Source organism: Eubalaena glacialis, chromosome 1, assembly GCF_028564815.1.
Source record: "Eubalaena glacialis isolate mEubGla1 chromosome 1, mEubGla1.1.hap2.+ XY, whole genome shotgun sequence".
NCBI lineage: Eukaryota > Metazoa > Chordata > Mammalia > Artiodactyla > Balaenidae > Eubalaena > Eubalaena glacialis.
This window is the reverse complement of record NC_083716.1, coordinates 204,808,080-204,832,272: the sequence shown is the minus strand read 5'-3', so window position 1 is coordinate 204,832,272 and position 24,193 is coordinate 204,808,080. Positions and strand designations below refer to the sequence as shown.

Sequence of the window (24,193 nt, the reverse complement as noted above, 5' to 3'; positions counted from 1 at the left end):
AAACATGCTAAGAAGTTGTGTTTTGGGTTGGGAGCCTGACATCTTGAGTTGATCCACTGGGTGAAATGAAATGGGTTTCAAGTCTTCTGTTGTAAGGTTTAGTGGGACAACTTGAATTTGAAGGTTCATAATTGTTTAAACAAAAACCTGTATTATTTTAATATTGCTTGGTAAAGTGTTTAAAATATTTTCTTTTTTTTAAAAAATTAATTGATTAATTAATTTTTGGCTGTGTTGGGTCCTGGTTGCTGCGTGCGGGCTTTCTCTAGTTGTGGCAAGCGGGGGCTACTCTTTGTTGCGGTGCGCGGGCTTCTCATTGCGGTGGCTTCTCTTGTTGCGGAGCACCGACTCTAGGTGTGCGGGCTTCAGTAGTTGTGGCTCGTGGGCTCTAGAGTGCAGGATCAGTAGCTGTGGCTCACGGGCTTAGTTGCTCCACGGCATGTGGAATCTTCCCGGACCAGGGCTCGAACCTGTGTCTCCGCATTGGCAGGTGGATTCTTTACCACTGTGCCACCAGGGAAGTCCTAAAATATTTTCAAATAAACTTGACTTCAACTTAGCAGATTGTCTTTTTTCAAAAGGTATATTTGTTTGGAAAACAAAGAGCTGATGGATAGTTCCCAGCAGATGTAGGACCGATTATCTTCCTTGTTGTTTAGCTATCTTGCCAAATGGTCATACTGCACTGCGAATGAAAACTCAGAGTGATAACATAACACTCTGAGGTGTCTATAATATGTATTTAGATAGAATAATTTAATGAAAAATCTAATTATAAGAGCAAAACTAAAATACTTACGCTTTTAAAAATTTTTGTTTGTGTGTGTATTTTATTATAAATTCATAAAATATTCTGAAAATAACAAGGAATTTTATCAGATTAATTTGATAAAATTGAAAAAATTTAAAGTAACCAATTGTAAAAAAAATACAATACAAAGTGTCTTAAGACTGATAAACTTTGTATACTTCCTCCACTTTGGGGAGTAAAGAGTTAGAAGAAATGTGAAACTTTATGACACTTGGGAGGTGGGGAGAGGGGAAATGTTGGGTCTTTCATTTTTCTTTATTTTGGATGGAAAAACAATCTTCTATACATATTACAGAAAAACAACTGGTGGGACAATAATAAATATAGCTACTTCTTTAGATGCGATTGTAAGTTTAATGATTTTTTTTTTTTTTTTTTACAATTTTACATTTTTAAGGCAATTCCATTCTGGCTGCCTGCCTGGAGGCCTTCCAGTCAATTGATATGGAGGTTCAAGAGGGGATCCATCCTTGCCTGGGAGCAGTGGACCTGATTCCCATTTACCCTCTCTCTGGTATTGGAGTGGAAGAGTGTGGAGCTGTGGCCAGAAGTAAGAGAAAGTTTGGGGTAGTGTGTTATTCCTTAATGGAAACCATTTTTACAAGTCAGAACAGCTTGTGACAATATAATCACTCCTCAGTTCCCTGGGAAAAGTCAACCTTGAAGAATTGTATCAACAGTAAGCTTCCATGGGTTGCAGTGGCACACTGTGTCGCTGTGACTCGTCCTTCCACTTTCTACCCCGTGACGCTCTGGAATACTAAATGCTGTGGGATGCAGCAAATCAACCATCGTGTCCCTTACAAATTCACAATAGACCATGAGGAGACAACATTAGAACTCTAATGAGTTCTTTAGACTCTTTGGGGCAGAATGATGGTGTGTTTCACCCATCTGTGTCCTATTTTCTTGAGCAAGAGTAATGATGAGGTTGAAAACCCGCTTAAATGTTAACTCCTACCCCTTTTTCCTCTGATTTTTTTTTTTTTCTTTTTTCCTTGTGCACAACGCTCTTTAAGATTTTCTTTAGAACTGAACTGTCACATGCTTGATTTCAGCCCCATGGGTAAGTTTAATTTGGAAAATTTGAGCTATGTCACTTGAGGTGTTTTTGAATTAAGCAAATTGGGAGAAAAGAAAGACCTTTTGCCTGGACTGTCTAGCTGGTTAATTATGAGATGCAGAGACTCATAACCTTTGGGGAAAAGTCCGCCTTAGGATGATTGCAAACTTCTCTGTATGACCTCAGAAATCCTCTGTGGTGGTGCCTCATTTTTAGGTAATAGGGAAATGTCTAACATTTGGGATGTAGATTTGGACTCTAGCTGAGCTCCATCAAGTGCTGGAAGTATGAAATGAGACTTGTTTCCAAAGGTGTATCTCACTCCATGTGCTGCATTTTAACATGACCTGACAATCGATGGATTATTTCCCAGAGAAATCTTGGCCCAAAATTTGCTTTAATTTTCATCTAAGAAAGAGTTAAAATTCAGCATGGGGGAAAATGCCTTTCACACAAAAATGAAGAGTTCAGAATTGTCCAGACCAGAATAATGATTATAATGTCTTCAAAACAATTATGTTCAATTACATTAAATCTCAAATTAGCTAGTACATGAAGTTCTTCATTACATCAGGGCTAGTCCACCCCAGATGTTCGGCCAGAGTAGGAGACAGTTGACAACAGGAGGGTCTGGACACAGTATTTCTCCCTTCCTTTGCCCTTTTGCTTCATTGGCAGCTACTGTACCTCATGATTTAAACATGGACATTTCTAATTAAATGAGAGCTCAGCTGCATTCTTGAACTAATTTATAACATTCGATTTGAAATGTAATAGCTTCAATCTTCATCTGATTAAAACCAGTCATATACTGTACATGGTTACTATTTTGATGCTCCAACATGCAGTTTTTATTTTTACATTCTCCTTTCTACACAGCTGTTCGTCTAATATCATCCAATTTTTTTTTCTTTTTTTTTTTTTCTTTTTTTTTGGTAACAGCATGCTCAGGCATTCGTATGAGGCAGAAGTATTCACGTTCTAGGATCTCACTGTTTTCAGAACAGTGACAGGATGTTTTTCACTAGAGTAACCCCTTGTCAGGGAAACCACGTTAAAATAATAATTTAACTAACTTTCTTTGGGAGGAAGGGCAATGGAGAACATTCCAGTGACATAGAAGATAGTAGATACTGACATGTGTAATTCATGTATGTTTTATATGCAAAAATTCTGGATAATATATTTTAGAGCCTTTTGATAGCAGCTGGAAGCTTGCTTATTCCTTAAGGAAGGGATTCTTAAAGTGAGGTTCAAAGTTGATGTTCAGGGGACTTATAAATAATGTCAAAATCACTTGTAAGTTTTTATGATGTGCATTTGTGTATACATACATAGATACACTCATAATTTTGTATATAATTTTAGTTTAAGAACTTCTAGAAGGGCACAGCAATGCAGAGTTCTAGAGGTGGAAGCAGCCTGGGCTTGAGGACCTGAAGGGACTGCAGTGTTGCTGGCTGAAACTTAGAGATGGGGTGGGGTGGGAAGGTTAAGAAATGAAGCTCCAGAGGTAATCAGAGGCGAGGTCATGAAGTCTTATATGCCAGCTTAAGGAGTTCACACTTTATCCTAAACGCAGTGGAAACTGTTGGAAGAGTTTTAAGAAAGAAAGTCTATGATTGGCTTTGAACATTAGAAAGATTACTTTGTTTGTATGGTAGAGAATGGACAAGGAGCAGGTAGATCAGTCTGGAAAGGTGATGGTGGCCTAAGATAATAGAGAATGGAGAGAATGGGGAGACTCCATAGGAGGTTGGGGTATGAGCAGTGGTATGAAAGTGTCTTCACTTACAGATGCTGCCATGTAAAAAAGGCGACACATAGATCTAGTCTATATTTATTTAAAGCTTATAATTTAAAACAATGTTTTGGACTTTGGTTTTCATTTTCTATAAAAAAACCACATTTGATCTATTAGGCTCCATTTCATTTTTATCTGTATTATGTCTCTAAAATTTTTCTCCTCCTCCCTTTTTCCCTTCTCCATTCCATCCTTCCCTCTCTGCCTTCTTTTCTCCTTCCTTTCCTCTCTTTGCTTCTTTTTGTTGTTATTGAAATGATACGTGAACATGGTTAAAAGTCAAATCTACAGGGTTTGTTCCCCAAACTCTAGACCTACATAACTTCCCTTTCCTCCTCACTCTGTACACACTTCAGTTTCCTTCTCCCCTGAGCCAAGTACTTTCAACTCTTTTATTATTTAGGATTCAAATCCAAATATCTGAATATCATACCTGTATTGGTACTTCTTGTTTTTTTAAGTTTTAGGCATTGTCTATTGACTTCTCACTGCAGAAGATGAGAATTTAGCTTCCTTTCACCCACCCCTCACCCCCAGCACACACACACACACACACACACACACACACACACACACACACATGTTTCCCACTTATTTCGGAATTCTCCCTCCTCACCATATGGTTATATCTTGGAACAGTATTTAGTGTCATATTATTATAACTATGTAAACATTATTTACAATGAAGCATTTAGAATGTTATTATTTTACCCTTTCTGTACAACTTTTTCTTTTTGCTACAATTGATCATTATCTTTTTGATTGTTTGCTTACTTTTTTATATACTTACCACTGGTTTAACCCCAGACTCTGTCACTAATGACATCTCTCCATGCATTCAGATAGAACACACCATGTATTGACTGTTCTATAAATTTCATCTTCTTAAAAAACTATCTTTTAGGGGAATTCCCTGGTGGTCCAGTGGTTAGGACTCTGCGATCTCACTGCTGAGGGCCTGGGTTTGATTCCTAGTCGGGGAACTAAGATCCCACAAGCCGCACAGTGTGGCCAAAAAAAAACCCAACTTTCTTCTAGAACTCTCTGACCTGGCTCAGTTAGGACGAATTGCTCTCAATTTATTGAGGATGACTGTCATCATGGCATCTCCCATTACTTTTATCCTGGGTGGTCCCTTCATCTTTCTCTATTTTGGATCCCCTGGTTCCTGAATCCCATATCTTCTCTTTTTTTCCCCCTTCTTTTATGTCCTTGTTTTGGTGGAACATATCCTCTACTAGCTTTCCAAAAAAAAGTGGGGTGGGGGCAGGGAGAGTACAATTTTGAGAACTTACATGTCTGAAAATGCCATTATTCTACCTTCACACTTAATTTTTAGTTTAGCTAGGTATAGAATAATAGGTTAGAAATAATTTTCCTTTATTTTGAAGATGTTGTATCAATTCTCATTTCCATGTTGCTATTGAGACTTCTGAAGCCATTATGATTCCTGATCTTTCTATGTGACCTGTCACTTCTCTCTGGAAGCTTGTAAGATCTTCACTTTGTACCTAGTGTTCTGGAATTTCTGTGATGTGCCTTTGTATACGTCTGTTTTCATTCATTATGCTGGATACCTGGTAGGCCCTTTGAATTCTTGAAACTTGTCCCCCAGTGCTGGAAGTTCTCTTGAGTTATTCCATTGATATTTCTTTTTTATTTTAATTTTTAACATCTTTATTGGAGTATAATTGCTTTAAAATGGTGTGTTAGTTTCTGCTTTATAACAAAGTGAATCAGCTATACCTATACATATATCCCCATTTCTCCTCCCTCTTGCGTCTCTCTCCCACCCTCCTTATGCCACCCCTCTAGGTGGTCACAAAACACCGAGCTGATCTCCCTGTGCTATGTGGCTGCTTCCCACTAGCTGTCTATTTTACATTTGGTAGTATATATAAGTCCATGCCACTCTCTCACTTCGTCCCAGCTTACCCTTCCCCCTCCTCGTGTCCTCAAGTCCATTCTCTACGTCTGCCTCTTTATTCCTGTCCTGCCCCTAGGTTCTTCAGAACCATTTTTTTTTTTTTTAGATTCCATATATATGTGTTAGCATACGGTATTTATTTTTCTCTTTCTGACTTACTTCACTCTGTATGACAGTCTCTAGGTCCATCCACATCACTACAAATAACTCAATTTCGTTTCTTTTTATGGCTGAGTAATATTCCATTGTATATATGTGCCACATCTTCTTTATCCATTCATCTGTCGATGGACACTTAGGTTGCTTCCATGTCCTGGCTATTGTAAATAGAGCTGCAGTGAACATTGTGGTACATGACTCTTTTTTTTTTTTTTTTAATTTTTCACATGAGAACATGGTTTCTTTTATTTATTTATTTCTTTATGGCTATGTTGGGTCTTCGTTTCTGTGCGAGGGCTTTCTCTAGTTGCAGCAAGCGGGGGCCACTCTTCATCGCGGTGCACGGGCCTCTCACTATCGCGGCCTCTCTTGTTGCGGAGCACAGGCTCCAGACGCGCAGGCTCAGTAGTTGTGGTTCACGGGCCTAGTTGCTCCGCGGCATGTGGGATCTTCCCAGACCAGGGCTCGAACCCGTGTCCCCTGCATTGGCAGGCAGATTCTCAACCACTGCGCCACCAGGGAAGCCCGCATGACTCTTTTTGAATTATGGTTTTCTCAGGGTATATGCCCAGTAGTGGGATTGCTGGGTCGTATGGTAGTTCTGTTTTTAGTTTTTGAAGGAACTTCCATACTGTTCTCCATAGTGGCTGTATCAATTTACATTCCCACCAACAGTGCGAGAGGGTTCCCTTTTCTCCACACCCTCTCCAGCATTTATGGTTTGTAGATTTTTTGATGATGGCCATTCTGACTGGTGTGAGGTGATACCTCATTGTATTTTGATTTACATTTCTCTAATGGTTAGTGATGTTGAGCATCCTTTCAAGTGTTTGTTGGCAATCTGTATATCTTCTTTGGAGAAATGTCTATTTAGGTCTTCTGCCATTTTTGGATTGGGTTGTTTGTTTTTGGGATATTGATCTGCATGAGCTGCTCGTAAATTTTGGAGATGAATCCTTTGTCAGTTGCTTCATTTGCAAATATTTTCTCCCATTCTGAAGGTTGTCTTTTCATCTTGTTTATGGTTTCTTTTGCTGTGCAAAAGCTTTTAAGTTTCATTAGGTCCCATTTGTTTATTTTTGTTTTTATTTCCATTTCTCTAGGAGGTGGGTCAAAAAGTATCTTGCTGTGATTTATGTCATAGAGTGTTCTGCCTATGTTTTCCTCTAAGAGTTTGATAGTGTCTGGCCTTACATTTAAGTCTTTAATCCATTTTGCGTTTCTATTTGTGTATGGTGTTAGAGAGTGTTCTAATTTCATTCTTTTACATGTAGCTGTCCAGTTTTCCCAGCACGACTTATTGAAGAGGCTGTCTTTTCTTCATTGTATATTCTTGCCTCCCTTATCAAAAATAAGGTGATCATATGTGCATGGGTTTATCTCTGGGGTTTCTATCCTGTTCCATTGATCTATATTTCTGTTTTTGTGCCAGTACCATCCTGTCTTGATTACTGTAGCTTTGTAATATAGTCTGAAGTCCAGGAACCTGTTTCCTCCAGCTCTGTTTTTCTTTCTCAAGATTGCTTTGGCTATTCGAGGTCTTTTGTGTTTCCATACAAATTGTGAAATTTTTGTTCCAGGTCTGTGAAAAGTGCCATTGGTAGTTTGATAGGGATTGCATTGAATCTGTAGGTTGCTTTGGGTAGTTTAGTCATTTTCACAATGTTGATTCTTCCAATCCAAGGACATGGTATAACTCTCCATCTGTTTGTATCATCTTTAATTTCTTTCATCAGTGTCTTACAGTTTTCTGCATACAGGTCTTTTGTCTCCTTAAGTAGGTTTATTCCTAGGTATTTTATTCTTTTTGTTGCAATGGTAAATGGGAGTGTTTCCTTAATTTTTCTTTCAGATTTTTCATCATTAGTGTATAGGAATGCAAGAGATTTCTGCACATTAATTTTGTATCCTGCTACTTTACGAAATTCATTGATTAGCTCTAGTAGTTTTCTGGTAGCATCTTTAGGATTCTCTATGTATAGTATCATGTCATCTGCAAACAGTGACAGCTTTACTTCTTTTCCAGTTTGGATTCCTTTTATTTCTTTTTCTTCTCTGATTGCTGTGGTTAAAACTTCCAAAACTATGTTGAATAATAGTGGTGAGAGTGGACAGCCTTGTCTTGCTCCTGATCTTAGAGGAAATGGTTTCAATTTTTCACCATTGAGAACGATGTTGGCTGTGGGTTTTGTCATATATGGCCTTTATTATGTTGAGGTAAGTTCCCTCTATGCCTACTTTCTGGAGGGTTTTTATCATAAGTGGGTGTTGAATTTTGTCAAAAGCTTTTTCTGCATGTATTGATATGATCATATGGTTTTTCTCCTTCAGTTTGTTGATATGGTTTATCACATTGATTGATTTGCATATATTGAAGAATCCTTGCATTCCTGGGATAAACCCCACTTGATCATGGTGTATGATCCTTTTAATGTGCTGTTGGATTCTGTTTGCTAGTATTTTGTTGAGGATTTTTACATCTATGTTCATCAGTGATATTGACCTGTAGTTTTCTTTCTTTGTGACATCTGTTCTGGTTTTGGTATCAGGGTGATGGTGGCCTCGTAGGATGAGTTTGGGAGTGTTCCTCCCTCTGCTATATTTTGGAAGAGTTTGAGAAGGATAGGTGTTAGCTCTTCTCTAAATGTTTGATAGAATTCGCCTGTGAAGCCATCTGGTCCTAGACTTTTGTTTGTTGAAAGAGTTTTAATTACAGTCTCAATTTCAGTGCCTGTGATTGGTCTGTTTATATTTTCTATTTCTTCCTCGTTCACTCTCGGAAGGTTGTGCTTTTCTAAGAATTTGTCCATTTCTTCCAGGTTGTCCATTTTATTGGCATATAGTTGATTGTAGTAATCTCCCATGATCCGTTGTATTTCTGCAGTGTCAGTTGTTACTTCTCCTTTTTCATTTCTAATTCTATTGATGTGAGTCTTCTCCCTTTTTTTCTTGATGAGTCTGGCTAATGGTTTATCAATCTTGTGTATCTTCTCAAAGAACCAGCTTTTAGTTTTATTCATCTTTGCTATCATTTCCTTCATTTCTTTTTCATTTATTTCTTCTCTGATCTTTATGATTTCTTTCCTTCTGCTAACTTTGGGTTTTTTTTGTTCTTCTTTCTCTAAGTGCTTTAGGTGTAAGGAGTAAGGTTAGGTTGCCATTGATATTTCTTCCATTTTCTCAGTTCTTTCTGGAAGCCCCATATTTGGATATTGGAACTCTTGTATTGGTTCTGTACACTTACCTTCTCTTTTTTTAAATCACTTTATATTTTTATAATAATTTCTTACAAATTTCCTCTACTTAATGTCCCAAGTCTTCAATAAGTTTTTCATTTCCTCTGTATTAGTTTCCAAGTGCTTTTACTCTCTGAATGTTCATTTTGGTTTTTTATTCTAAATAATGTCCTGGTCATGTCTCATGAATACAGTGTCAGTGAATAATTTTTGACAGTTTCTTCTTTCTGCATGGTGTCTGTTCCCCAACACGCCCCCCCCCCCACCCCGACCCCCATCCACACCACCAGGTTGCTTTCTCCTGTTTGTTTTAAAGGCTTTCCTCAGATGTCAGATGATCATTGGTTGGCTGCTTACCTAAGAGTGGACACTAAAGGACTGAATGGATAATCTGAGTATTTAGGTGGGGTTTGTCAGCTGTAGGCCGATCTGGCTGGGTTGTTTCTATGGGGAGCGCCTGTTTCAGTATCTTTGGGGTCTTTCCTCTTGGGCTGTTCAATTTTCTTAGAGAAGGATTCTCCAGTCTTCAGCCTGGAGTATACACACAGCTGTCCATGATTTAGGAGTTGAGTTGCAGAAGAGTTGAGTTGCAGAAGAGGGCTAGAAGAGTCACCGCATTTAGTGTGTACATGTTCCCTTAATTCCCCTCTTTTCATGAATCCCCCCTACCCTCAGCTGTATCCTGTAGCTCAGACGCCTTGTGTTTTTACCTTTTGTGTCGTCTGCCAGTTGCGTGTCTGTGTGGAGGGGTTGGGATCTAACTGCTGCTTAAACAGACTTTCCACCAGTCTCCCTGTTTTGAACTATGCCTTTACCTTCTCTCCCAGAGTGAGGTCACCAGTTCTGACCATTTCCAGGTGCCAGTGCTCTAAGTCAGGCTGCTTCTCTGCTGTCCGGGGTCTGCTGAATATCCTGGTCTTCTTATGTCTGCTCTCCAAGTTCCACGCCATTGCTTCTTCTTCCATTTCTATTTGTTTGAGTGAATCAGTGCTTTAAAAAATAGACCTCTTTACCATCTGTTTCCTGGGGTATTTGGAAGAAGTGAAAGTAAACATAGGAATCTACACTCCCATCTTTACTTGGAAGTCCCTACTTCTCTAATTCCTCTTGGTGATTTTGATTATCTTAGATCCTTCAAGAACAATGAATTCACCTAATTTGGAACCAAAGGTAAATTTACAGGAACATTATTCTTTTTTCTGACTTCTAACTCAATATTGAAGGTATTTAGTCTCAATTTCTGGGCTTTAATAAATTTTGTATAGACAATTTCTCCAAAGGATTACTGTGGGCCATCGTGCTGCCTATATGTTTTCCACATCTTCCTTACTCGATGGTTCACCTGCAGGAGCCAGCGTCTCTGAAACATGAGCTTGTTTCTCATGCACACACAAACCTTCCTGAGAAGGACTGAGTGAAGGTGGAGGGGAGGGGTCAGGGCAGAAGGTGCTCAGGCAAATCTCCCCAATGATTTGCCAGTGGAAATAGGCTTAACTAACATGTAGGTTCATAATATTCAGCTTTAAAAGTCTGGACCATAGCTATAAATTTTGTAAATCATATGGAAACTTGCTTTTTGTTTTATGTCATTAATCAAATGAAATAAGGTTTATATAATGCTTTATAAATTGACATTATTTAGAATATTGGAAAGATAAAATGCTAGTTAAGTAAGTTACATAAGTAAAGATTTAGCTCTTACATGATTGAGTTTTTTTGGATTTATCTTAAAATAGATACAACATTAATGAATTTGATTAGAATTATCAGCCTTGTTGGATGATTTTTTGAGTATTTTCATGGCTTGGAGGACATGTGCCATGACAGATTCACACAACATCAACACTTGTGTGATAGTCTTAAGACCCTTCGATTACCTTATTACAGATTGTCAAAACATGGGCTGATCTGACAAATCAGGAACAACTTTTCACTTCAAGAATTTTCTACTCTGATTCTCCAGTTGCTATGGAGATTGTCTCATAAAACAGCCTTGGATTTTGTTGAGATTAGTCAGTTTAGATGTTGGGTTCTGATATAGTTCTCTCCACCATTAGTACTACCTTCATTGCCATAGCATAAAAGCAATGGTTGATTTTACAAGCATATGTTAACATAGTTTTAGGACATAGCATTTACTTTGACAATTATAGGATACTGCCACCATATAAAAAGCTGGAAAAAAAAAGGGATTGCGCATTGGGAAAGTACATAAAATATCAAAATTGATTTCCAGCAACTTGAGTACATTCTAACTATGAAGGAGAGTTACCAGGTTGTTCATAAATGCATATTGCTACAAGCTTAATAAATGCAACAGGATTATATCAACCACTGTAAAACAGAGCTACTAATGAGAAAGGAAAAGGCTAAATGGGAGAACTGGGATAAACTAACCTATTCTTCCATGACCAGCAATTACCGATGCACACAACCATACTTGAAAAAGCTGCTCTCTTTCTCTCACTTTGGCTCTGCAGCAACCTGAAGTCCAAGTAAATTAATACCCCACAGGCACCGCTTGGCCAGTGGGGGACCTGAGCTGGTAGACGGACAATTCTAAGGCCCATTCCAGCAAGACCAAGCTCCAGTTGCTCGTAGCGATGACTAGCTTGATAACACACCCTCGTATTGGCTTTCCCTTCTTCCCTGTTTTACTCTTGGTATATACTGAATAGACTTTATTGAACATTTTGACAGGAATAAATGTACCATAAGAATCTTCTAATTGGGATGAGTAGGTGGAGTGCATGAAACCTTTGCTGCCTGACTGTACACTTCTTGTAATTCTTCCCCAGTCTATAAGTATATAGTTTAAAACTGGGAGACCCTCCCCCCCACTTCACCTAGGGAAGGGGTCTCCTAGAGTACTCAGGATCAAGCCATGGGTCACTGTGGGAGATGTTAACATTCACCCCTTACTAGCAGAGCCAGCCCTAGGAGCCTCAAAGTTTAGGGGTTCTAAGTTTTCTGATTTTCAGTAGATATATATATATATATAGCACCCAGAGATTAAATTTATGTTATTGCTGATGGTGTTTTAGAGGATTGGGACCTAATAGGGGATTTATAGCATATGATTGATATGATGCTAACTTTTTCAGCCCAGACTCCTAACCTTGGCTACGCTTTTCCTGAATTCCTTTTCCTTTCCATCTCTCCTTCCTAGCATATACAGTGACTTCCAGTGTCAAGACCACTAGGATCAGAAAATTCTAAGGAAATAATATAGTGATGCTAGTGGCTTTGATGGACCTATAAGATTAAGTGCATCAACCCAAGTCTCTGTACACCCTCATGCGCCCACCACCTCGTCTCCAGTGGGCAAGTGAGGGTGTGCTTCTCAGGAGACCCAGAGCATGTGATAATAGTAACGACAACAACACATGGTTATCATGATGTGCTATTACAATAATTATAGCATTATTATTAATTAGGTTATCATTTATTGTGTGACTCAAAATTTCATATATTAAATAACTCACTCTCCAATTTTAATTAACCAAGAAATATATAGTAGGATAATATCTCAAGATGATAATTGTTGTGCCTCTCTTTCCCCCATAGCTTATGCGTGACTGTTTCCTGGACAGTCTTGAGTTATTTGCTACCTTGAGGGGTATAGAATTGTTATAGTGAGAATGAAGAAGTAACAGTCAGTGTTCATGTTTGAATTTTTGACAACCAAAAGGAGAGGGCTTGGAAAAGCAGGTTACAAAGTTTATTCCATAGCAATAGAGTAGAGAAAGAAGGAAGGCCACCTCACTCCCTGCTCCCAGGAAGATGAGGACTCAGGGTGGGGTTTGGGAGGAGAGCATTACAAATAGTACACTTCTTCCTTTCCCAAATCTTGAACCAATTTGACAGTAGAGAAAGGCAGATGAGAAGTGGAAATACTAACTTTACTACTGTTAAAACTAATATGACAGCTAGGCTTCCCCACCTGGAGAATTAGACAGACTCATGCAGCCAGTAACAGGCAGCACTAGACAGCACAGGCCTGACCCTGGCAAGCTAATGGCAAGGAGGAGGTGGAGCGGAATGTATGTTTCCTGCTGACAGCTAGCTCCTAAGAAGGAAGAGGGGAGAGCAGAGTAGGCCTATGCAAAGCCAGCTTCTCTCCCAAACTCCCCATCACGGAATGGATGTTGGGAGGAAGCAAGGCCAACGTTTTAATTTTCTAAGGCTGCCGTAACAAAAGTGCCACAGACTGGGTGGTTTAAACAACAGAAGTGTATTGTCTCACAGTTCTGGAGGCTAGAAGTCCGAGATCAGGGTGTCGGCAGGGTTGGTTTTTTCTGAGTGCTGTGAGGGAGGGATCTGTTCCATTTTGGCTTGTGGATGGCCCTCTTCGTGTTCACATGGCATTCTCCCTGTATATTGTCTGTGTCCAAATTTCCCCTTTTTATGAGGACACCAGTCATATTGGATTAGGGCCCCACTCCATTCCAGTATATGACCTCATGTTAACTAATTATATCTGCAATGACCCTATTCCCAAATAAGGTCACATTCTCATGTCCTGGGGGCTATGAATTCAGCAGATGAATTTTTTCAGGGGGCACAGTTTAACTCATAACAGCCAGCAAGACCAGCAGGACTCTCTCCATGTGGAAGTAAACATCAGTAGTGGGCAGGAAGCATTTTCCTTCAAAAGGAGATTTAATGTGGTGGGCATGGGTGCATGGAAATGAGCATCCCCTGAGAGGTGGTAAAAAGGAGAGGGATTGTGGGCAGGGGGATGGGAGGATTTGATCTGTTTTGGGGGCATGGGGATTGGAGGACTTGACCTGTTTTGGGGGCAAGCGGCAAGAATTAGGGCTAGGCTTGAGACTACTAAGATGTGGTTGAGTGGTGTCAGTGGCCAGTGGCCAGGAAGAGGGAAGATGTAGGGGAGCCGAACACATACAAGGAGACCAAACTACCTCATGTGAACTATTTGTTTGGCATTTGGAGAGCTGTAGTTGGATGGAAGAGCCACCTTAACTCTTCCTTGCTGTGGGGAGTGGGCTTTATACTGAAGGCTGTTTACACATTGCTGATGCATTGGCCAGCAGAAGGATTCCTGGCCATCCCCAAAGCTTAGCCATGTCCCATCTGAACTACTCTTTGAGGTAGTCCCAGCTTCTTAATATCCCCCCTGAAAGAGAATGAGAAGTCCTTACAAAGGGGGTGCACTATATGGAAGCGACAGGCAATTCCAATCCCCCCCACCCTTTACATATGCGTATGTATATATATATATATATGCACATGCCCATAAGTTTTTGATCAATGTGATCTAAACAGTTAAATCACATTGAATGGCTAGACAAGGAAGCCAAATGGTAAGTGGACAGAATAAGAATTTTGCAGCTGAATAAACCTGAGTTCAAGCCCCAGGTCTCCTACTTATTTGCTAGCTGACTTTAGGAAAATTGTTTAGTCTCTTTTATAGTCTTTTTGGTTTTGTATCTATACAATGGGGAATAATATCATCCTGGGAGGATGGTTATAGAAAATAGTGCCCACACGTAAAGCCCCTGGTCCCCTACCTCCCACCAGTAAAGAGCTGTCACTATTTTTAGTGATTCTCTGTGGCCTTATGGAGAGGGTTGCTGAGCAGTGGGGACCCAGGCTATCCCCCTCCACCATAAAGAGAGTGGATCCCTCTTCTCTGCTTTATGTTATCAAGATCCCAAATAAAGTACCTTTTGAGGAAAGGGATTGCGTGACAAGATGTTTGAAAACCACTTGGGCAGGAGATCTCTGAAGTGCTTTCAGCTCTAAAATTCTAAGTCCTAAGTCCTAAGTCTAGAAGACATATGTGTGGGGGAGTTCCCTGGTGGCCTGATGGTTGGGATTCTGGGCTGTCACTGCCATGGCCCGGGTTCAGTCCCTGGTCGGGGAACTGAGATCCCACAAGCCATGCAGTGCAGCCAAAAAAAAAATAGAAAGAAAGGAAGGGAGGGAGGAAGGAAGGAAGGAAGACATATGTGTAAAATATGTCCCAGACTACTAATATACCATATTTTTATGGATACCTATATCTCCATGAAATTGTATGGTTTACTAAGGGTTTGGGGGCACATAATTCTTATGTTTTTGATAAGGATAGAGGATAGGTCCAATTTTTTTATTCTATAGCTAGAAAACAGACCTAGAAATATTAAGAAACTTACTCATAGTTTTCCATCTAGACAGCAGCAGAACAAAGGATCCTCACAACTGTTTATTTGCCAGACGTTGCCTGGAACTTTTTATTAATTCTCTTTTTCAGAATTTCAAACATTACAGGTAAGGTTAAAGTTCACCTCTGTCCACCAACTACATTCCTGGTTCCCTGAACCACCCCTTCCGAGTTATGGTATCGTATACTCACACTCAATCCAGAATTTTCCCCATGCTTTTATTTATACCTATGTATGTACTCATAAATCCAATATAATATTTCTTGTACGTGTTTGTAGTATAAATGCTATTGTACTATACTTTTTAAAATTTTTAATTTAATTTAATTTTTTAATTGAAGTATAGCTGATTTACAATGTTGTGTTAGTTTCAGGTGTACAGCAAAGTGCTTCAGTTCTATATATATATATATGTACATTCTCTTTCAGATTCTTATACTATAACTTTTATTCAGCAAGATATCTTGGAAATCTATCCATGGTGTTACATATAGCTCATTCCTTTTAACTGCTGTATAGTTATCATAGTATGCATATATCACATTTTTTCTGTTCCCCTATTTATAGACACTTAGATTGTTTCTCATTTTTTCCAAAACAAATAGTGTAGCAGTGAACACTCTTGAATATACTTTCCTGTATACAAATGTAAGGATTTCTCTAGAGCAAAAAAAAAGGAATTGATCATTAGGTACAAACATTTCAAAATATTTTTACAGATTAATTTTTATATGAAAATTAATCAAATGCCTATCCTGACCTCATTTCCATTAATACATAACAAGTTTCTTCTTTGCATTTTATTTTTTACTGCCATGCCAATGGTAAATTGACAACTCAGAAACACAGTAAAATTACTTTCTTTTAGCATGTACTGTTCGTTTCGAATTATAGACGCTGTTATCAGCATTGCATTATTTGTAAGTTTATTTGTCCTTTAGAAATGAAATATGATAGAGTAAACAATAGCATCCAGTGATACGCAGTAGAGTTTTGTTTTACCCCCTAAATTGTTTTCTGCTCCCTCAAGAAAGAACAGGCAACAGAATGTGTCAGTAGAAATGCAATTTAGGAATTGCACTTGATCTTGTTTTTCAGCCTAATGTTTCTGTTCTTTCATCATAAAGATCAGCTGCATTTTATTTTTTTCCAGTCCCTTAGAATAACATCCAGTTCTAGTCAACATGTTTAATGTACTTCTCAATGATGTTCTAGCACAATAAATTTTCGTATCTCGTGCATGTGTACATATGGTAAAAATTTCTTCAAGTTCTAGCCATGTGGGGGAGGAATATTGCGGTTACTTTGTTAATGCAGCGTGTGTGTTGGAGTGGTTAAGGCCCCGCGCTTTAACTCTCAGCGCTGGGCATAATGAGATGGCTTTGATGGTGGCGTAAGAGTCTGGTAGGATGGTCACAGCTTCACACTTCAAAGCCGAGCATATGGGGTGAATACTGGGTAGCTTTGTGCTCTTTGGGGATGGTTGGGAGACAATTCTTAACAGCTCTGTTTAATGAAGACATTGGAAAAGAAACACTCCATCTTTAAAATAATTTTGAATTGCAAAGAGAAATTTCCACCACCTCCCTTCCATAGACTAAACTAAGAATAATTTTTCCTAGTCTGCACTTAATTAGAGGCAGTGCAGCATCACAACTACACTGTATTTTCAAATGTCTTCTTTTTCAAAGTACTGTAGCAAGATTAATCAGCCAGTTTTATTTTAGGTATGTGTATGAATTTAGGCAAAAACTTTTAGGGCTATCTGTGTTACCATCTGAGAGATTTTTATGGCTTCTGGTAGAGGATCTTATTTTTCCTTTTCATTAAAAAATACATAAATAAAAAAATCAACTAAACAAAAAACTTGGCTATATTAAGAGAGCTATACTAAAACTAGAGGATGCTTCTAAGATTTCAAGTCTAGCACCCAGTTTAATTTTTAGATTCTGTGCTTTTTTCCCTTTGCTTTTTGTTGAGTATGAGGTGATGGGGTTGAAAAATACTCTTTTTGATTGGTATGTACTTACGAGAATGTGTCAGTAGACTTTTTTGAGTATCATTAGAGTTCTGGTTTAAAAATAATAATAATAAGCCACACTTTCATACCACAGGCCAGGGGAGATAGAATTTATCTATTCCTAGAGGAAAGGGAATGACAGGCTTGAGGTTTTTCCTAGCTGTGCATTTTGACTGCTATCGAAAATGTAACAAAACCAAGCATATCAGTTATGTTCCTTGAGCTGCTGAACTGCAATTCTGTTTAACAGTTAAATCTCAACTCCATTTATACCAGTAGTCCTAAAATACTTCTGAAAGAAACAAAAGCAGAAGGGGAAAGAATGATATCAAATACCTCTGTAGACATGAGGTGCGTGTTAGCGTAAGGCAGGCAAATACATTTAATGAAGGAGATTCTTAAATACTGTCTTAAATATTGTACATTCTCAATAAAATACTACATTTCAGCCATAGTTAGGTCTGTTACAGGCTCAGAAACAAACATTTGTGTTGAGGATATGAAGCTTAAACTTTCCTGTCTCATTGTGCTGATCCTTCTTTTACAAAGAGGAATAACCAAACTCATAGAAGTCTCTAAAGTTAAGGCTGAAAGTGATAGATATACATGTATAGAAATGACTAAAAATCATTTTCCAGTACATATAATCAGCCAACCATAAAGGTTAAATTATAGTTAAAAAAATATTGTCATTAGGCTTTTTAGAATATGACTTGTGAAAGTGGAAAGATCAGAAGTATTAATAATAGTGGTGGGGAAAACTTGTCAAGAATGGAAGAAAAACTAGAAAATATTTGTCTTTTAATAGCAATTTAGGAAGCTGCTTTACCTGTTTCAAGCCGGCATGATGACATCATACTCTGTCAGCACAAGGTGATTCGGATATTTTTCCTGTCTGACATTACTTACTGTCTCAGGTAGACCACAGCTGCAGGTGACTCTGACAGCTGGGGGCTGGAGAAGAGCTCATAAAACATGATGCCGGTGATGGAAAATTGATCGCATGGTTTCTCACTAGGGGTACATCGTACACCTGCTGGTCTTAAACCCTGTTCTCATTTTGTTAGCATAGCGACCCCTTACTCTCCTGTGTAGGTTTGGAATGGATGCTGCTATTTCAGGTTTGCAGCGTCCAGCATCTGCAAAGTGCTTAGGAACCAAATCAATTCATTCACCTTAACAAATGTTGACTGTTTTGGGAGTTTGAAACCTAGACGGAGAAACAAAAGTCCATGATTAACTATATAATACAAGTAGATTAGATTTGATATTCTATCAATAAAAGCTGTAAAATACTACATGAACATGAGAGGGAGAAATGAATTTCAGTGGAGGGGGAGCACAGTGACAAAGCAGGGATAAGCTCAGAAATTCTGGTTTCTTGGGACTCATTGAAAATGTGAAAAGTTCCTGCTCTGGAAATGCTTGACTTCACTGTCGGGGAAACAATCGCTTTATGGGAAATGCACACAGAACTATTGCTTTAAATAATAATGTCACTTATCTGAAAACTGTGAGACTTGAGCTTGAAGATTCAAGATTTTATCTTGAAATTTATCTTTATCTTGAAATCTTGAAATTCAAGATTTTATCTTCTAACAGGCCTGTTTGTTTGCATGATGTGAGCATTTGAAATTACAGTACAGGGGATAATTTTTACGTAGATTAATTGTGAAAATAAAAGGATACAATTAAAACCAGTTTTTTTGAATGCAATTTATATAACAAATAAAATAGCTTGCTGGTAACTATTCTTCTGACTAAATTTGAGACATTTCTTTGAAATGCAGGCAATCTAAATTTTCCTCTTCAGCTACATTACAAATACCTACCTTGGGCCCTTGGCTTGCAATCATTAGAAACATAAAAGATACTTCCTTGAGTATGAAGAGTATAATGTGCTGTCTCTATTGCTAAATATCATTTTGGCTTTGGTGGTCTTTTCATTGTATGAGAATAATGAAATATCTTATTTTCTTCATTGGAGAGTAAAAATTAAATTTGATTCCTTCCACCATGAATTGGTGTAGAAGAGATAATGGAAGAGAAGTGTTGTTAAAATATATGGGGATTTCTAGTAAGTAGGGACACACCAGTCCAGGAAGGTATTCAGAATTTTCAGAATTTAGAACAGTGGTGTAGGCTTACAGAGGGGAAAGGAAGCAACATGCCCTGGCTACTGTGCACCAGGCATTGTGCTAGATGCTTTTCTTAGTTTATCTAATCTTAATCTCTGTATCCATTCCATGAGGTAGTTTCTTTTCTTTCTTTTTTCTCTACTTCCTTTATTTTTTCTCCTTTCCTCTCTTTTTATCTCCCTCTTTTTTCCTTTAGTTTTATTAAAGGTTTTTTAAAGCAAGTTCCAAAAATCATACTATTTCACCCCTGTATATTTAAAATATCTCTAAGCAATATGGACATTTTCTTATATCGCCACAGTGCCATTATCACACCCAACAAAATGATAATTTTTTGTTACCATCTAACATCCAGTGTATAATCCAAGCAAATGTCTTTCTATGATGGGCTTGTCTGAATCTGGATCTACACATGGTTCACATATCGAGGTGATTGTTGTATCTCTGTCTCTTTTGATCTCGCCCAGTTCCCCGCCCCCCTTTTTTCCTCCGATTCACTGGTTGCAGAAACTGGGTCAGTTGTCCTATGGAATTCCCACATTCTGGATCATCTGTTTGCTCCCTTGTGGTTTCATTTAATTTGTTTCTTTATCCCTCTCATTTCCTACAAACTTTAAGTTAGCCCCTTGATCGGCTTGAAGTTCATTTTTTTTTTTGGCAAAACTTCTTCAAAGGTGGGCTCTGAGCTTCATATGTGTCCTATCAGGAAGCCACAATGTCTGATTATCTCACATCTGGTGATGCAAAGATAAATTGCCTTTGTTCCTAATTGACTTTTCATGAGGGTTTTATCCATTGATGATCTTTGCTTGAAACAGTTATTTTCTTAGGGGCTCCAAAATGGTGATTTTCTAATTATATCATTTCTTCCACATTTATTAGTTAGATTTTTTTCTATTAAAAAATCTTTCCCTCATCAGTTCAGGCTATCTGGCTACCCTGAAATACAGTTTATACAGGAAAGGCAGGATAAATGCTTATTTTTATTCCTTTTAATTGCCAGATTTCTAGATAAGGAGTTGGTGCTTTAGAGGAAGCTTTTTTTTTTTTTTTTCGTTTTCACTTTACAGACAAAGAACTTGAGGCTCAGAGATGTCAAAAAAAATTGCTCAAGATCCCAAACAGCTATTAAGGAGCAGAAATGGTATTCAAACTGATATCTTCTGGCCTCAAAAGCATATGCTATTTCTACTAAACCAAAATGTACCCCTGCCCTCAACCCCCTAGCTGCTGACAGCTGGGAGTTGCTACTGCAAGTATCTCCCCCTGCTTTGCCCTTTAAGAACCAGGCTCCAAGAATCCTCCTTTACAGCATTCTGGGCTTTATAAACTTATGCAATACTCCAGAACTGTAGCTCCAAATGGAGGTGCTGGCCTGGCTAGGCCAAGAACTGAGCAGAGCCAGGAAACAAGTCACACTATTTCTGTTTAGAAGGAGGGGCTTTAGCATCACAGTTTGTGTTTTAGGCTCCTGTGACAACCAAAGCGTGAGTCACTCTAAGTTATGGTTGGAGCAGATAACGGTGATCCAAACAATTTGGAGAGTTGTCAGATGTTAAGATGTCTTAACTAACTCTCCTAAACCATTTTCCCGTTCTTATGCCACCCCTGCTCTCTGCCTTTCCAGATTTGAGGGGAGTACTTAGGTAACTACCTAAACATTATTTTATAATTCCTACCTAAACCTCTGTTAACTGTGTCACTGGCATCTGCCCGCCCCCCTGCCCTGAAGCCCATGGTCCTTTAGTATCTTAAAGTAGTGTTAAAGAAGTAGAGTTCACTTAGTAAATTTGGGAGATTTTCTTGGCTTTGTGGTGTCTACATATCACGGGCTTCTAATGCTAGAGTCTCTACCTGACTCAGAGAAAGAATGTTTCTCCGGGACTTCCCTGGTGGTCCAGTGGATAAGACTCTGCACTCCCAATGCAGGGGACCTGGTTCGATTCCTGGTCAGGGAACTAGATCCCACATGCATGCCGCAACTAAGAGTGCGCATGCTGCAACTAAAGATCCCACATGCCTCAACGAAGATCCCGTGGGCCGCAATTAAGACCTGGTGCAACCAAACTAAATAAATAATAAATAAATAAATATTTTTAAAAAAGAACATTTCCCCAGACTTCATACAACCCAGAGGTACAAAATTTTTTTAATGCCCTCCACATTTCACCCCTCCCATCATCATAGCGGTCTACATTAGAAACAAACAAATAACCAACCTTCAGAATTGCAGCTGGAGAGGTTTCCTGTGCTTATGGGGCTAAAGGCCCCATCTCAGCCTCTGATGTTCCATGATGGGCCTCCAAATAAGGGAGGCCCACACTCCTGCTGTCCCAGGCCAGTACCCAAATTCCCAAATACCTACATCTATACATCAGAAAAAAAATTATGCTGTCTCTATCCTTGCTTACAGGGGACTGTGATTAGCGCCGTGAAAACATGCTGTCAGCTGCAAACAGCAGTCCCCTGAAGCAGTTCTCTAGCAAAAACAGGAAGGTAATTCTGTAATCTGCCTTGAAAAGATAAGGTCAGAGACAGAATCTAGATATAAAAATGGCAGAAGAGAATGAAAAAACGTCATTCAGAGAGTAGCCTCCATAAAATTATATTTAAATACTAGGCTTCCTTACAGAATATCTGACCCAATGCTATCCAGTAGAACTTTCTGTGATGATGGAAATGTTCTGTATCTGCACTGTCCAATAGGAAGACCACTGGCCACATGTGGTTATTGAGCACTTGAAATGTGGCTCGTGCAACTGAAAAAACTTAACTTTTATTGCATTTCATTTAATTAATTAAAATTAAAATTAAAATTTAATGGAACATGTAGCTAGGGGTTACCATATTGGACAGTGCAGATCTGGCCCTTGTATTCTTAACTTTTTCTTTCTCCTAACAGTATACACAATTTGGGGCTGTTATAAAATAGTTAAAAAATTGAAGGTACCAATTTTGTTAATCTTAGTGATGAATTTTCCTTATGGAATTAGATTCATAATGGCTTAGAAATTCCAGCCTCCTTGTACATAGACAAACTTTTTATTATGAGACTAACTTCAAGGGAAAATTAATTATGCTCAAACATTGATTTTTAAAATTTGTGTGAATTATATGCTATAGTGGTGATGGTTATAACAGTGATGGGAACTCACTTAATGCTACTGAACTGTACACTTAGAAATGGTTAAAATGGTAAATTTTGTGTTAAATATATTTTACCACAATAAGAAAATTATGTGCTTTAGTTTCTTTCATTAGGCCTGATTTTAATTTAATTTTGTTAAAATTTCCCACTGTCCATAGGTCTTGCTGAGAATTTGGTCCAGCGTGTTCCTGGCTGCAGTGTGTTTCTCTTTGGTGAGGCCGACCTGCCTGAGAAGCGCACTCTTGTCCAGAGAAGGAAACAACTGGGCTGGTTCACAAGGAGGGATTTCAGTGCTCTTAAACCTGACCTGGGAGTTGCACCTGCCCGAAGATGTGGTTTAACAGGTTCACAGTATGGTTTTGTTCTGCTTTTGTTGTTGTTGTTGTTTTTTAATTTATTTATTTTATTTATTTATTTTTGGCTGCGTTGGGTCTTTGTTGCTACACACAGGCTTTCTCTAGTTGCAGCGAGCAGGGGCTACCGTTTGTTGCGGTGCACGGGCTTCTCATTGCGGTGGCTTCTCTTGTTGCGGAGCATGGGCTCTAGGCGCACGGGCTTCAGTAGTTGTGGCTTGTGGGCCCAGTGGTTGTGGCTTGCGGGCTCTAGAGTGCAGGCTCAGTAGCTGTGGCGCATGGGATTAGTTGCTCCGCGGCATGTGGGATCTTCCTGGACCAGGGCTTGAACCCGTGTCCCCTGCATTGGCAGGTGGATTCTTAACCACTGCACCACCAGGGAAGTCCCTCTGCTTTTGTTTTTAAACTTGAGAATCCTGAGGTCACCTTCATTTGGTCCCTCCCACATAATGCAGGAGGGTTTCAGCTGGGTCTCCTTCTTGACTTGGTTGAAGGTCTCCTCATGGCTTTTTCTTACCCATGCCTTCATGAGCTGACCAGAGAGGCTGGAAGCCCTCATCATATATTCCATGAGAGCCCCCAAGAGTGATGTTCAAGATAAATAACGAGCCCTGCAGCGTGGCCACTGATGATGAGAATGGTTGACACCAGGACAGGTCCTGGAGGCCCGCTGCTGTGCTGGGCATGAGGGTGTATCCTGGGGACACTTGGTGGCTCAGGACGTGGGTAGAGCTTACTTTTAGCTGGTAGGAAAGTCTTTCACCACTTGAACATCCAGTGTGTCCAAGTTGATGCTTACAGCTGGAAGTCAGTTCTAGAGGCACCCTGGAGACAAGCTTTTCTACACAGCAGGCTCTAGGCCAGAGAGAACAAACATGGGGAATAGTATTCTTCCTTCCCCTGGATCTCACCAACTCTTACCTCTCTCTGCTACTCCAGTCCCACTCCTTGCTTAGAGCTTACCTTCGGAAAAAGCAGTAGCACCCCATCCAAAACGCCATCCCCATTCACTGCACTTCACCATCCTAGTGCCATTTATTTGAGTCTTAATTCTTTCACCCTCAAGTATCTTCTGTAGGGATCACAAATTAAACCATGCTAGGTAACATTTTCATAGTCAGTTAATATTTTAGCCGTTACTAAGATACTAGGTCCCCAAGGAGCAAGAGGTGGGCAACCATAAGAAACACATTTCCGCATGGTGCAGTTACACATAGGCTTTTGGTTACTAATCCCTGGTGCAGAATTCTGCTCTCAAACCAATGATATCTATAATCAAGCAGAGCAGTACAATGAAAACAGTGCAGGCTTTGAGGCTATGCTCGAATCCTGGCCTTGCTGTTCATTGGCCGTGTGACTTCAGA

At 39.2% G+C, this 24,193-nt stretch overlaps 1 protein-coding gene across 1 annotated transcript in view; it reads left to right on the top strand.

Annotated features, from left to right (window-relative positions):
- The window catches only part of FTCDNL1 (formiminotransferase cyclodeaminase N-terminal like), a 33,180-nt gene that overhangs the window by 3,240 nt on the left and 5,747 nt on the right, over positions 1-24,193 (top strand). The window contains exon 3 of the mRNA XM_061203735.1: positions 22,635-22,820. Coding sequence (XP_061059718.1) covers positions 22,635-22,820 — 186 coding nt within the window. The remainder of the gene's footprint in view (positions 1-22,634; positions 22,821-24,193) is intronic.